Source organism: Symphalangus syndactylus, chromosome 5 (assembly GCF_028878055.3).
Source record: "Symphalangus syndactylus isolate Jambi chromosome 5, NHGRI_mSymSyn1-v2.1_pri, whole genome shotgun sequence".
Classification (NCBI taxonomy): Eukaryota; Metazoa; Chordata; class Mammalia; order Primates; family Hylobatidae; genus Symphalangus; species Symphalangus syndactylus.
In genome coordinates this window covers 123735868-123752341 of record NC_072427.2, presented here as the reverse complement: position 1 = coordinate 123752341, position 16474 = coordinate 123735868, and the positions used below count along the sequence as shown (strand labels likewise).

Sequence of the window (16474 nt, the reverse complement as noted above, 5' to 3'; positions counted from 1 at the left end):
TAAAGAACATCATGCTCAGCCAGAAGCTCCAAATTTCATGCAGCTCATTATCTTATTTGCTCCAATCCTCTGCTTCCAACTGAAACCTTAGATACAGGTACAGCCAGTTTACAGTTGCACAATTATCCAACCCATTTCTGCAAGAGTAAGGGTCACCTTGCTTGCCACACGGTTGCTAAATAATTACTCAAAGTGTCAAAATGGAAGGACTGGGAAGGCAGAAATACAGAGATTGAGACTGGGTCCAGAACTGAAACATCTCCCATTTCACAAACCATACTCTGGCTCTGCAATCCACAAGGCTGCCACTGACGCCTAATATATAAGCCAAGTGTAATATTCCATGACAGTAACATCAGAAGAACCCAAATCAAGCCAAAAGTACTGACTGAATTGCTAATCTAGAAATTTCACGACCTGACTATTCAACATGTCTAAATGTTCTTTCTAAAATGAAATGATACCCATAGGTATGGTTCCCAGTTCTGAGCTTAGACTCAACTAAGCACCTTTAATGGCAAGGCCCATAGTTCAGGTTACTTCTCTTTCACCGTTTCCTGCTTTAAAAAAGTATTAATATTACATGTAGCTTTTGACTGTTTTCAGGTGCGATGCACACCCTCTTCTGGTCAGTTAGGAGAAAAACTGATCACTATTGGAAAAAATTAGGGAGTGGTACATGTACTGGTTAAAAAGGAAGTATCTGATACAACTGATGAGGCATCCTCCTTCTCTTTGTGATCACCAAAAAGTTCATTTCTTTGTTATGAAAATTAGTATCCTATTTTCTGACAGATGAATGTACTCTTTTTCAGATTCCCTACATTTCACTGTGACATAGTGAGAAATTCTGGGGCTACTTAGGGAAAGGGCGATGAGGTGAGGCCCAATAACTTTAGTCCCCAAGGCCCTCTTCAGTCCTCCTGGTTCCACATTCCCGAAGACACCTGAAGATGAAGGAAGCATGTTTGCTTTGCACACCCTGTGCACTTTGTGCCAAGACATAACAAAGTGCAGTGATTGGGGCGTGGGCTTTGGTATGGGGCTGGGTTAACATCTCCGTGACTCTTCTATCATCTGAAAAGTGAGAAATAGTAACCAAAATCTACTTCACAGGATTGTTTTAAGGATTAAGTGAGTTAATACTGAGAAAAGACTTAGAACAGTGCCCAGCACAGAGGAACTAATATAAAAAGGTGAAGGAATCTGTAGAAGCCTTCTCCTAATACCACGATGGTCTCTGGCTAAACGCCTGGGCCCATGCCACAGATCACACCAACCACCCCAGATGGAGATTTTTATTCTTAACTCCTTCGTGCCGATTTTACAGCCTTTTTTGGCAACCCCATATGACCACCAATCAATACTCAAGCTGGACTCTTTTTTCTGTTCTGTCTTCTACATGTGGGGAGTCATGAACTCTTTAAGTATCTCTTCTGAAAGGACAGATTTCATTTCAATAATCATTTTATTAGTACAGAAGAATCCCCACTAGTATTTACATAGTGCAAAAAAGCTGTTATTACCCCCCAAATGTGATATAACAATTATCCTTCATACAGCAAAAGATGAAAATCCCTTCATGTTATAACTCACACTAATTTTGCTAGTTTTTTATTAGAGCATTACAATTAAGACATTAAATTATAAACTTATGTGGTATATTTAGAAATTAAATTATAAAATAATACAAATACTTTCAAGGTGTGATGTGCCAACAAAGTTTAAATTTTTCTCATTAGGATTCAGATTTCAGATTAGGCAAACAGTTTGGTTGATTCTGTGATGTATGTAAAGGTTGGAAGGGATGAGGGAGGAGGAAGATGTCTGTAAATAAATTATTTCACAGAATTTTTTAAAATCAAAAAAAGATAAAAATTTTTAAATGGGTTGATGTTCTAACTGTTGGCACAACATACAGAAAATACATGACAAGGGTTTTTTTTTTTTTTTTAAGCAAACAGCAGCTTTACAAACAGTAATACTTCTTTATACATATATTAAAGTAACAATGTGTTAAGATTGAACAGTTTCATGTTAAAGAGTTGAAAATGAGTGTAGCATTCACTACTCATTTGCACATTTCAATTCCCACCCCTCCCACCTCCCCCAGCTTATTTAAAATCAGACAAGTACATATTTGGATATTAATTTCTCAGTATTTAAACTATGTGAATTCCTTTTGACTAATTCTTTTCCAAATACTGGAATCATATAAAATACCATCTCTGCAAAAACGACCTCCAGTCAAAGCCAGTAAAAACTTCTCAATGTATAACACACATTACTTTTCCATGTTTAGTCAAAAGAAATATATTACATCATTTACAAACATATTTAAACCAAAAATTAAGCTAATATGAACATTTGTCTTTTGAGAAGTAATCTTCACAGCAAACAAACCTACTGAAGAAATCTAACTTTGGAAGTGTAATTCATATTTTAGTTAATATACTTATATACTGAAATAGAAATCTATTATTAATTATTGCCAGTAAAACCACCTGTACACATTAAGAAAAAAAATCACTATGTTTTTTATTTCTTGTGATGATGAACCAACCCTTACTCTTCCCACTGGATCTCTTTATGGGTCTTCAAAGAGCCAACCATGACCGCTTCAAAAAATATATGAAAACTTTCCTAATTTTCACAACTCCTCCAAAGCCTGTAATTCAATATTCCAAAATTTAAAGGAAACAAGTTATAAAGACATTATTAATATTTATTTAAGCATGCTCTCAAAATGGTAACATTTCCTTTAATAATTCTTGGGTTGTCCTCTAGAGGTGACCTGTCTCATAAAAAGGCTATGGTCCCTTGGATTTGCTGGCAGAAGAGGTACTGCATATGCGAGAGCATTTACCGAACATATAAATAAACACTTCTGAAGTCTATAGCAAAACTAAAAGTTACCAGTGTTCTGAAGATTTCCTCAACTTCTCTTTTGATACAAATGTCAAAAATCTAAAATGACAATTCATGTTCAGAAGAGATATAAAATATAAGAAAACTGTGAAAAGCCATCATCTCAAGGTCAAGAGTTATCTGAATCACTGACATCGAACAAAGGAAATATACACCATAAAAAGTATGAACAGTTTTTAAATTCACTTTAAGACTGTCAGTAGTTCAAAACCTCTATCATTTCTTTAAACCAACGAACACTTCCAAATGTGTAGAGACAGTAAGATCTGCCATGTATAAATCCATGAGTACTATTTCCGAGGCTTCATTCCTTACCTGCTGCGTTCCTTTAAATATTGGATATTTAGTGCCTAGGAAGTCTATACTGGAGAACAGTTTAGACAGGACAGTATAAGAATGTCCCCTTTTAGCACAATAATAAAGTTGATTGACTAACATTTTCTACACAGCAATGCTCCTAAACTTTCACAATTCACAAATACTAAATCATCAACCAAGAATCCAATCTCTCCAGTAATTAAATGCCAGCATTATAAAACATCAAAACTAGCACAGTAGTCCCAATGAGTTCAGTAAAGAATCTGCCCAATTCTTCTCTCCTGCCTCTGTGAGGCAAAGCCCTGCCCCAGATAATCAGGGCAGGGAAAATACCCCTTCCTTCTCAGTTTTGTGCCTGCTTATGGAAGCTTGTAAGTGGAAAACTGGCACACACACACGGATGTGTGCATGTGTGTGTGGGGGGGTGGGGGGACAGTTGGGGGTGGTGGGGAGTTGGATGGAAGACAAAAAAATTACATAGTTTGTCATTCTTCCACCATTACATAAACTTGTAAAGTCACTGAAGTCCACGTGGTGACTGACTAGCAAATAAAACATTTAGCTCATTTATTGTCTCCTAAGCAGGTATACAAACTCCTAGAGAAGGGCAGAGATAAATAATAGTGAATAGAGAATTAATACCTACATATCTGTATACTCTAAATCATCTAATAGTTTCAGCACAATTAGAACAACTTTCTCTTATCTTCTAAAACTTCCTCATCTAAGCCTTGATTATCAGGATACATGTCACAAGTTGTGCAAAGTTCCTTTCCCTGACCTCCTGACAGTAACTATGGTCATTGCTATGTGGAAGGTGCTCAAGGCTAGGTGCAAAATAGGTATTTTTTAAAAGGTGAAACAGTTTTGCACTCAGGACAAGTTTGGATACTCAATCAAATCCATATCTCAAATCAAGAGTCCTGAACCAGAAGCATGCAACAGAACACACCAGTATAAGACTCTGTTTCTGAAGAGTTTACGTGTAAGTGCAGCAGTCATACAATCGGTTACAGTTATTCACCTGTCAAAATGTGCCTAGCTTTTTGTAAATAAGTCTATGTACAAGAGCATTCCTGAGGTAAGTAAGAAGCAAATATGAGACAGAACCTGGAGGTCCTATCATGGGTGACTGTTCACTATTATAGACAGCATCTATCACTTTCCACAAATGAGGCTAGCTAGCTATAATCTAAGATGGTGGCTCCACTGCTAGCTGAAGTTTTGAAGGCTCTGTTTTAGCCCATCCCAACATTAATTAATTACAATAATCAGTGACTTCTGACTAAACATTTGTGGACCACATAAAAGTTGCATTGATTTTGTAACATACAACACTGGTGGACTTAGTTACCCTCACCCTTTCATTTAGTTTTCTGACTCCACCCCCCGTTCTTTTTTAAAGAAGCCCAAACAACTTTTTGGTCAAATTAGAGTAGAGGAGGTGGAGTCCTGAAGCAAACACTGATAACTGCTTCTATCCTTAGAACCTTGTTCTTTAACTTTCAAAATGACTTTTAAGTAAGCATTTGACATTTATTTTCTTTAAGATCTGGTCTTCTTTTTATCATTATTTTTGATTACAAAATAAGCTGAAACAGATCTGAATTTTCCATACAGTTCTTAGAAAGACACTTAGATGCTAATTAAAAGCTAAGCTACAGATCATAACAAGTAAAAGCTACAAAAATATTTGTTGGGAATTAAATACGTATATTAAATACTGGACAGTGCAAAATGTTGAGATGAAGCATAAAAGGTAATGGCTGCAACCCTTCCACAGCTGGAGATAGAGAGCCGACATTTCCTGAGTTACGTAGTTTGCGTTGTGTAATGAGAATCAGAGTGCTCTTTGTTGAGTGAGCTGCAGTTGCTGGACTTCTGCTGCCCAGGACTGGCCTGCTGGTCAGCAGTCCATGCCTCACTGTCCATCCCTGGCTCCAGCACCTCAGGCGCCTCTGCTTCCTCTTCTCCACTTTGCTCTACATTGTCTTCCTCAGAACCATTAAGGGTTTTCCCAAGCTGAAGGGTTTCCATAGTTCTCTGGGTCTCTGAGACCCAAGACTCAATTCTACTATTGAGCTGCACTTCTACAGATATGGGTTCATGAGTATAATCTTCCTCCTCCTCCTCATCTTCATCTTCTTCTTCTTCAAGCATGCCAGGTACAAGAGTGCTGGTGGTGCTGGTGATGGAGGAATTCAAAAGATCTCGGCAACTGCCATCCAAAGAGCCAGTCTCTGTACTCTGCTGTGAGGCCCATTCCAGGTCATCTGGCTTCACTTCCTCTTTATCACTTGCTGTGGATTTCCCAGCACTTGTAGCTGAGGTAGTACTGCCTGTAGCCACTAATGACAGCTGCTTACCAACTGGGGGTGTGTCAAATGGAAGTTTACTGGGTTTTTCCGAAGTGCTGTGCTTACAGGATACCTCTTTCTCATTTTCTGATGCTTCCAGTCCATCTGAAGTTTCCACCATGTTTCTCCAATTTGTTTCTACAAGTATCGAGCAGATTTTTTAAAAACCAGAACACTGTTTCAAAATCATGCAACTCTTTAAAAAACCCCAAAAAAGAAAGAACAACAAAATATATAAATTTGTTGGCTTAGAAACTGACTGGAAAAATTACAAATTTAGTTTATTTAGTACTACTTTGAGACAGAGAGAGAGACACACACAGAGAGAGAGAGAGAGAGCGAGAGTGTGTGTGTGTGTGTGTGTGTGTGTGTGTGTGTTTCAGATGGGGTCTTGCTCTGTCTTTTAGGCTGGAATGCAGTTGCATGATCTTGGCTCATTGCAGCCTTGACCTCCTGGGCTCAGCTATCCTCCTATCTTGGGCTCCCAAAATGCTAGGATTACAGGTGTAAGCCACTGTGCCCAACCTAATTTAAATGTTATAAGGGGAAAATAATTCCCAAAAATGTACATTCAAGATAAAGAAACAGGGAGGTAAAAATAAGTATATTAACGCTTCAGAATGCAAGAGATCTTATACCAATAGGAGCTCACTGGCATTCATAAATAAAATCCATATATTCATGAAAATCAATGAACTGCCTAACTTTTTTGTAGCCTAGAGGTGTACTGGGCTCAAGGACCCACAACCCAAGAGATAGAAGAGCCAAGATGTCCAGCAATAATAATTCTGATTTCATGTGTTTGTACCATGCTCACTCAGCAAGTTATTTAAATTATCTTTTGGCCTGTAATGGGACATGTGTTTCCAATTATAAGCAAAGAATCTATCCATGTGTTTCTAACATCTGTGAAAGGTTGTTTTACAATATATATATATAGCTTGGCTTACAAAGTGATTTTGGAGGACAAAAAAAGTATTATATACTACAGTGATGACAAACTAAATTATTTCTCATGATAGGAAATCAGTTGAAGGCAAAAAACGTACCAAGAATCAGTAAAGATCTCTCACCCCTCTATTTTTTCAATTTTTTTAAAAAAATAAAAATTCTATCATATTGACATTACAGCTACTATTTGCAGTTTATAGGTATAATATTCTAATCAAGTTGTAGCAAACCTATTCACGTTAGTATGTTCAATATGGTCACCGTCTATGGACTATATATTGATAGAGAACATGTTTTGGGCACTTCATACACTGTTTGGGAAAAAATTTCTTTCCTGAAGCTACTTTAGTGTAGAATGAGTCCTTTCCACTGTCATTTCTAACTCATGAAAAAAAAATCACCTCCTCCTATATTCTCATTCTCAGCTAATGACATTATCATTTACACAATCTCAAAGCAGAAGAAACCTTATAGTGACACTTGATCCTACTTTTCTCTCTTATTAATATTACATCCCTTTAGCCCACTGAATTCATCACTATACCATGACACCTGTAGCTCAAAAACTACTACATCTGTTTACTACTGCCTTAGCTCAGGCCTTCTTTTTCTTGCTGTTCATTTGTAACATTTTCCTAACTGGTTTTGTGAATTGATTATATCATTGTCTAACTGGCTTTTTATCACCCTAGGATAGAATCCAAAATCCTTGGCGTGGCACAGCAAAGCCCTTCATGATCTGGCCCTTATCTATCATTCTGGTCCTATTTCATTCTGACCCTGAGCCATGGACTACACACTCCATGCTCAGTGTCATCTAAATTCTAAATGTTCCCTAAAGATGGAACACAAGCTATATACTTCTTTCTGTAGATGTATTTTCCTCCTTTCCCCTTCAGACTCCTATTCATCTTGATAACCACTCTTAAATGTTAGTTCCTTCATGAAGTTCTTCCTGACTCCTGATAAGGCAATCGCTAACCTGAACTCCCACAGTACTTTTTACATATATAGTCAAAAGCCTTGTTTTGTGTTTGCTGTTTCACCTTCCTCATCCCTCCTCACTTCCACTCCAGCTCATCTTTGTGTCCCTATTACTGGTATATAGTAAATGCTGGGAAAAAAAAAACAGTCTAGTAAGTGAAAAATTTCCCACATATATTTAATTATGAAAAAAACTCTGAAAGGCATAAAATGTTTAAAAATTTTAGATGCACATTAACATTTCAACAGTTTTTTTTTCTAAAGAGAAATCCAAGACCCCGAGATTAACTGATTACACCTAAAACCTTTAGGCAGAGTATAGAAAAACCAAGGCTTCAATCTTTGAACACTTTGAATCTGGTGCTTTCTGAAAACATCACCTCAATCTCTGAGACTTTCGTTTTACACTACTTGTGTTTATATGTGCCCATATGAATATTATTTGTTACTCTGTCATCTGCCCAAACCCACAGCTTTATAGGTTTCTCTTATGGCTTGCCTTTGAGATGTGGCATTTCACTATACAGAGAGGATTGTGCTCATTTACAATGTTAGCACTTTCCCTTTATCTTCTTAATTTTCAACTAGTATCACTCCTGCAAAAGAAACATGTCTGCCTCTAAACCAGTATCACTCATCCCTGGCCAACAGTTTCCTGAGGGCCCACAATGACTTGTTAATTGCCTCTGCTCTGGAGCTTTACTGAAAGCATTCCAAACATCTAACTACAACCACAGACAGGCAGGCCAGGAAGGGGAAAATGGGAAGAAAATGAGGACTCAGTTTTTTTACATGTTAAATTTTAGGTGGCAACAAGCTATTTGATAACCTCCCAGAGAAAAGAAAAAAAGAACGAACAAAGAGCCAAATGAAAGCAGGTGGCTATACTATTTAAAATTTTTAAAAAAGAAGAAAGTTACATAGGGAAAACAAACCATAAACTAAACCAAGAAAGAGAACTAAAGAGCTCAAAGTATTATAGAAATAAGGCAAAGAAACTACTGAGATGTAGACTTCAATAAATAAATGTTAAACATTAAATACTATTTTTTAGTCTGTATCTCTTCTTGATTACAATCAGACTTTACTTAAGGCAAATATCATGTCTAGGTTTTATAAGCTTAGAGTGAATAATATTCAGGTCTGTAGTTTACTTAGTAAATACAACATTTAAAATTTTTTTTAATTTTTTTTTTCTTTTTAAGACTAGTCAAGTGCAGTAGTGAGAAGGGGGGAAAGAGCAGAACAAGGAGATTGATCTATAACTGACTGTGAACAAATTAGATAACTCACTACCTTAAGACCAGCCCTTAGGAAATATAAAATTTTAGTAACTGAGCATAAAGTATTGGAATAAAACTTCCTAGTGTTTAGTTAGTGATAGGTCACAAGTACGGTGTGTTTTGCTTTTTAAAGCCTCTGAGGCTTTTATAAAGATTTGGAACTGTGATTAAATTCCAGGGTCTCATAACAAGTCTCAGTCCCAAATATTCTCCTGATTTTTAATGAACATGTTTAATGCAATGTTTTAAACCAAATTTCGAGCAACATTTGAATAACCAAGAATAAAGATAAAAATAAAAGGTAGAATAGAAAGTCATTTAAATCATCTCATGGTTTAAGTCATTTAAAATAGTATTCAACAACTTACCATATTCCTTTTCATTTACTTCAGAGATCGGTTCAGAAATAACACTGCAGAAAGAAATGGCACTTGCTGCAGAGGGATTCCGAGAATGTCCCATGTGGTGTGGTACCTTCTTCACGTTCTTTAAGGCTTCCTCAGCCTGCTCCTGTTCCATTGCTGCAACCATATCTTTATATGCTTTCCTGGCTTCTTCAGTGAGTTCCACTAACTTATTAAACAGGCTCTGAAAAGAAAGAGTATTTTGATTAATCCATGTTACACTTTTTATTCCTATTAGGGATAATAAATATCTCTACTGTTTGTTTCAGGGTCAGACACACTTTCGATGAGGACAAAATCCAAATGGTATGCAAACCACAGAACCTTATGAAATTACTCTGTAACTTACATTTACTGTTTATTTAATTCTCACAAGTCTGAGGAAATTTATTGATTCCAACACTAGCCACTAAATGTGATATATTATAAGTTCTTACAACATTCAACAAGTGCACTCTTCCTTTAGTGTCTGCCACTACAGAGGGAACAAAGATGACTGAATATCAACTCTACTCTCAAGGAACCTTCTATGTGGCTGGAAAAAGACGGTAAGAGACGCCTATAATCCAAGGCATAACACCTTACATGCCTTGAGAGGTGTAAAGAGTTATGGCTTTAGATGAGGCATCAACTCTAAACTGCTGGGCATCACTGAGGAAGTCATGAAGGGAAGATGACATCAGCATTGGCCTTGAAAAGGGTACAGTTTTGAGGGGTGAAATCAGGGCCTTCAAAGCCAAATATGCAAAATCATTAATAAAGCTACAGACATAAGAAAAGTATAAGGCTTGTTAGGGGAGCAGTAAAGAATTTTATCTGGGTTAGAATATAAGGGAATGAGTGTATTCTGAGTGATGTTCAGGAATGTAGAAGAACATGGCAGTCTCTATAGGCATTAAGTTTTCCTGTAATGTTTACTTTTTGGAAGAATCAGACGAAGACCAAAAGTAATTTGGTGATAATATGGAGAGCTAGGACCTTGAAGATGATGAAAAGATAACACAAGCTAGAAAGGCATGACTACTGGGCCAAATGCAAATTAGAATATAGAGCTTGGAAGTAGAATATGGAGCTAAAACACCAGATGTTCTTTCACTGCTGAAACAAAAATAGGAACAAAATAAATAATTTCCGTGAAGTGGTAGATACACTGAGCATATTCACATTTAATGAGATGGCAAAATTCGGCTGGGCACAGTGGCTCACGCCTGTAATCCCAGCACTTTGGGAGGCCAAGGCAAGTGGATCACCTGAGGTCAGGAGTTCGAGACTAGCCTGACCAACATGGAGAAACCCCATCTCTACTAAAAATACAAAATTAGCTGGGCGTGGTGGTGTATGCCTGTAATCGCAGCTACTCAGGAGGCTGAGGCAGGAGAATCACTTGAACCCGGGAGGTGGAGGTTGCGGTGAGCCAAGATCATGCCATTGCACTCCAGCCTGGGCAACAAGGGTGAAACTCCGCCTCAAAAAAAAAAAAAAATAAGATGGCACAATTCATACAGCATTAAAGTTGCACTTCAATAACCATGATACCTAATGATGTCCAAAGATTTAAGTTTCTACAGCCACCAGAAGGCCAATCTATACGACTTCTAGTTATGCCATAATTCTGGCATAAGAGGAATGCATCCCATTCCTGTTAAATGTCCAATTTAGTATCACAATGCAACATACTCACAACATTAAGTAAAGAATTTCAAAGAATTAAACATAACCTGGACATTTTTGAGAATCTGTTTAATTTTATAGTAAGTATAAACCTTCAGATGAAAGCATGGCAAAAAGTGCTACACTGCTGTAGAATAATAAGTCTCTGAAAATTCATCTCAAGAGGGAAAAATATAAGTAGCATCCTTTATCCAGCTGCATTTTAAATTGTTTAAAATAGCAGGTATAATATAGGATGCTGCTAATTGTACTGATTTTTGAAGAGTGGTAGGTGTTACCTACTAGTAGTGTAAAAAAATATAATCAGGATTTATTATTTTTAAAAAGGAGGAAGGACAGATTCTGTTAAAAACAAAAAACAACAGCCCCTATGTGGTTACATGTAACAGGCTTGACAAATATTTGCAGTGTTTAACAAACCAAGCATTGAAGTGAAAACAATAAAAAGAAAATATGCAAATGGATATGTGAGTTTAACATTGGTATTACAATATAAAAGAAAGAAAGAAATTGTTAGGAATAAAAGAATATAAGGAAAGAGAAGAAAAACTGAAGAGAGATACTAGGATCAAGGAATAAAAGCCTTGAATGTGAGGGTAAAGATTGGAAGCTTAATTCCAAGATTAGTTGTATCAGAAGGTAACAGTAACAGGTGCACTACCATTCATTGTGAATAGACATACTTGATAACATACCAAGCTGGTCTGGAACTCCTGGCCTCAAGCACTCCTCCCACCTCAGCCTCCCGAGTTACTAGGCTAACAGGCATGAGCCACCAAGAAATTCTCACATACAGTCTAGCATAGTGGGCAGATATACATCTATCTCACAATATTATTCAACAAACATATATTGCCTGCTTATACTCAAGTAATGTGAAAGGTGTCAGGAATATAAAGACAAGGGAAGGGGCCTGTCACCAAGGAATTCACAGTTAAAGGGAAAGAAACATACGTAACCTACAGCATGGCAGTGTGCTATGCTAAACGTGACAAAAGCACGGGCTATTGTGGGAGCACAAATATTTATATGCTCATAGAGCAGGTGGGTAGAGAATTTCATGGGTGGTGGGAAAGAAACAGAATGGACAGAGGAATGTAGGATATGCAAACATGGTGACTGGATAGACACATACACAAAAGTAGTGTGGTTGGGAAAAATAGTCTGTCAGTGATATCACAAAGTACTTTAGAATCAACTTTGTAAAAAAACAGTCTTAAACACTACAGTTGATGAGCATTACTCTAAATTGATAACCATTATATTATCAGCTCCTATAGATAAAGATCTATATTAGCAGATTGCCAAAGAGATGATGGTTGATAGTATCATGGGTACAACTATTGTGACAATTGGTTTAGAAATTTCATTTTCTAAAGGAAAATCCCTTCCAATTAAAGGATTCTTTTGTCTCCTGATTCCTAGTAGCACAAAATACACCCATCTAGAGACTGAAGAAATTACATTACATAATATCAGATATCTTTAACCAGCAGTAAAATAAATTACCAAGTACTATGCAGTTGAGCCCGGAAGAAAAAAACCACTTCGGCAGAAACAGGAACTAAAACCTTTTCAAAATGCTTTAGGATTAATCTACATAAATCTTTTCCACCACTAAAAAAGGAAATGTAATACTCAAAAAATTTCCACTCATTCTTTGAGGGTTGTCAACTCACTCCTTCAAATGCTTAAACATAACACTGGCATATGTCAATTGAAAAATGTGCTATCTGGGGGATGTGCTGGAGAGCAAGACTGTGTATCTTCTAAATTCTTACCTCAGCACCAAAGTAGTTGAAGATTCCCACTACGCTAACAGGAACCAGCTTGTTCACACAGCGTCCTAGAGCTTTCCTTCCAAGGGCAAACACAAAAGGAATTTCTTGTTCCCGTGCCATGGCTATAACATTATAGAGAGCCTCATCCAGACCACCTGAGAAAATCAACACATGCAGACGCCTTTAGTTGTTGCCTACATGGAGCTAATTGCACACCCAATAGCTAAAGCATAAAACATCGCAGCAAAGAATTCTATGAACACTTGTAGCACTTAACGCTGTTACACACATTATCCTATTTGATTTTATACTTTACATGGAAGTATATATGTATTTTCTTTCTCCCCTATTAAATTCCAAATTCCCTCAAATCCAGTATTTTTCTTTCTCCATAGGGATTAGCACAGCAGCAATCAAACTGCAACTCAACAAATATTTATTATAAACAAATTAATTAAAATTGTTAATAGTTGCTGACTTGCAAATGTTTCAGCTCAAGAAAAGATCTCTCACAATGCAGATCGATTACACATTACTGGTCTCTCTGATATTCCTCGCCATGCACATGCCTACTACTACTACCTGCTTTGTCTACTACAGTCACCTAAAGTTGCCCATCAAAAAGGACAAATAAGGATGCGTGATGTAGTTCAAAGTACTTGTGTGCTGGTTTGCCTAAGTGCCTCTAAATGAAACTGCTGGTTTCTCAGAGACAAATCACCATCATAAAATTTTAAAAGCAGAATATATTTGCAGAAGAAATGCATTCTGGCTAGACCTCCATCTGATCACAACAGAAGGGACAGCTGGTGGGCCAAACTGAAATCTTCCACTGGTGTTCATACATGAGGATTTTATTTACAATCCAGTCTCAATTCTATTACTTAATTTCAGGTATTGAAAGACTGCATTTTCTTTTCTCATGCTCCAATATTCTACTTTATACCTAAACTCTGATGAGAAAGACATGGCTTCCACTTTATATTCACTGTATATCCCACAGCTATACTATCAAAACACTTCAAAAGCAAAAAGCGCATACCTTTTGACTGGATTTTTTCACAGTTTGGAGAAATTATAACGCATTTGATCTTGTTTAACTTCATATGTTTGGTAACTTCTCTTAGACCCATAACGAGACGTCTCCTTGCTTTTGCTCTTACGGGATCTTTTTGGTAGATGCGTTCCTGGAAACTGACAAGCTCTTGGAGAAGAAGAGTCACGCATTCATCAATCTCTTTACAAAGAACCTGATTACAATACCTGTAAAAAAAAACCAAAATGGGTAACTCCATCCCAATTTTTTTCCCTATAGTTATAAAACTACATTAAAAAAAATCTCTAAGAGAAAATATATACAATAAGAAGTTTTCATGAAAAGTCTTTCAAAGAAGTGTTTAAAACTTCTTAAATCCTTCAGTCATTTACAAAAACAGAAGAGTGATACAGATATTCCTTGTTTCTGCATTTCAAATAGATTTTTTTAAGTATTCAACAAATGCTTGCTTTTATTATGATACTGGTTTTATCACTTTATCCCCATCACCTAGAAAAAGGCACATACTAAACACTCAAAAATATCTGATAAATTAACAAATATATTTGTTGTCTTCCACATTGTATTCTTTTTTTTTTTTAATTATCCTTTAAGTTCTGGGATACATGTGCAGAACATGCAGGTTTGTTACATAGGTATACACGTGTCATGGTGGTTTGCTGCACCCATCAATCCGTCATCTACATTACATATTTCTCCTAATGCTATCCCTCCCTTAGCCCCCCACCCCCGGACAGGCCCCGGTGTGGGATGTTCCCCTCCCCGTGTCCATGTGTTCTAATTGTTCAACTCCCACTTATGCGTGAAAACATGCAGTGTTTGGTTTTCTGTTCCTGTGTTAGTTTGCTGAGAATCATGGTTTCCAGCTTCATCCATGTCCCTGCAAAGAACATGAACTCATCCTTTTTTATGGCTATATAGTATTCCATGGTGTGTATGTGCCACATTTTCTTTATCCAGTCTATCACTGATGAGCATTTGGGTTGGTTCCAAGTCTTTGCTATTGTGAATAGTGCTGCAATAAACATACGTGTGCATGTCTCTTTATAGCAGCATGCTTTAGAATACTTTTGTATATACCCAGTAATGGGACTACTGGGTCAAATGGTTCCGATTCTAGATCCTTGAGGAATCACACACTGTCTTCCACAATGGTTGAACTAATTTACACTCACACCAACAGTGTAAAAGCATTCCTAGTTCTCCACATCCTCTCCAGCATCTGTTGTTTCCTGACTTTTTAATGATTGCCATTCTAACTGGCATGAGATGGTATCTCATTGTGGTTTTGATTTGCATTTCTCTAATAATCAGTGATCATGAGTTTTTCATACGTTTCTTGACCGCATAAACGTCTTCTCTTGAGAAGTGTCTGTTCGTATCCTTCGCCCACTTTTTGATGGGGTTGTTTTTTCTTGTACATTTGTTTAAGTTCTTTGTAGATTCTGGATATTACCCCTTGGTCAGATGGATACATTGCAAAAACTTTCTCCCATTGTATAGGTTACCTATTCACTCTGATGATAGTTTCTTTTGCTGTTCAGAAGCTCTTTAGTTTAACTAGATCTCATTTGTCAATTTTGGGTTTTGTTGCCATTGCTTTTGGTGTTTTAGTCATGAAGTCTTTGCCCATGCCTATGTCCTGAATGGTATTGCCTAGGTTTTCTTCCAGGGTTTTTATGGTTTTAGGTTTTATGTTTAAGCCATTAATTCATCTTGAGTTAATTTTTGCATAAGGTGTAAGAAACGGGCCCCATTTCAGTTTTCTGTGTATGGCTAGCCAGTTTTCCCAACACCATTTATTAAATAAGGAATCCTTTCCCCATTGCTTGTTTTTGTCAGGTTTGTCAAAGATCAGATGGTTGTAGATGTGTGGAGTTATTTCTGAGGCCTCTGTTCTGTTCCATCGGTCTATGTATCTGTTTTGGTACCCGTACCATGCTGTTTTGGTTACTGTAGCCTTGTAAAGTTTGAAGTCAGGTAGCGTAATACCTCCAGCTTTGTTCTTTTTGCTTAGGATTGTCTTGGCTATATGGGCTCTTTTTTGGTTCCATATGAAGTTTAAAGTAGTTTTTTCTAATTCTGTGAAGAAAGTCAATGGTAGCTTGATGGGGATGGCACTGAATCTATAAATTAGTTTGGGCAGTATGGCCATTTTCACAATATTGATTCTTCCTATCCGTGAGCATGGAATGTTTTTCAATTTGTTTGTGTCTTCTCTTATTTCCTTGAGCAGTGGTTTGTAGTTCTCCTTGAAGAGTTCCTTTACATCCCTTGTAAGTTGGATTCCTAGGTATTTTATTCTCTTTGTGGCAATTGTGAATGGGAGTTCACTCATTATTTGGCTATTATTGGTGTATAGAGATGCTTGTGACTTTTGCACATTGATTTTGTAGCCTGAGACTTTGTTGAAGTTGCTTATCAGCTTAAGGAGATTTGGGGATGAGACGGTGGGGTTTTCGAAATATACAATCATGTCATCTGCAAACAGAGACAATTTGACTTCCTCTCTTTCTATTTGAATACCCTTTATTTCTTTCTCTTGCCTGATTGCCCTGGCCAGAACTTCCAACACTATGTTGAACAGGAGCGGTGAGAGAGGGCATCCTTTTCTTGTGCTGGTTTTCAAAGGGAATGCTTCCAGCTTTTGCCCATTCAGTATGATATTGGCTGTGGGTTTGTCATAAATAGCTCTTATTATTTTGAGATACATTCCATCAATACCTAGTTTATTGAGAGT

The 16474-nt window shown here is 37.0% G+C and overlaps 1 protein-coding gene across 4 annotated transcripts in view; it reads right to left on the bottom strand.

Annotated features, from left to right (window-relative positions):
* Window positions 1-1449: 1449 nt before the first annotated feature.
* Window positions 1450-16474, bottom strand: part of SECISBP2L (SECIS binding protein 2 like) — a 58434-nt gene continuing 43409 nt past the window's right edge. For all 4 annotated transcript variants that reach the window (XM_055279044.2, XM_055279045.2, XM_063640694.1 and 1 more), the window contains 4 exons: window positions 13720-13940; window positions 12678-12832; window positions 9190-9409; window positions 1450-5741 (listed from right to left, as the gene is read on the bottom strand). In XM_055279044.2, coding sequence (XP_055135019.2) covers window positions 5059-5741; window positions 9190-9409; window positions 12678-12832; window positions 13720-13940 — 1279 coding nt within the window. In that variant the 3' untranslated portion in view covers window positions 1450-5058. The remainder of the gene's footprint in view (window positions 5742-9189; window positions 9410-12677; window positions 12833-13719; window positions 13941-16474) is intronic.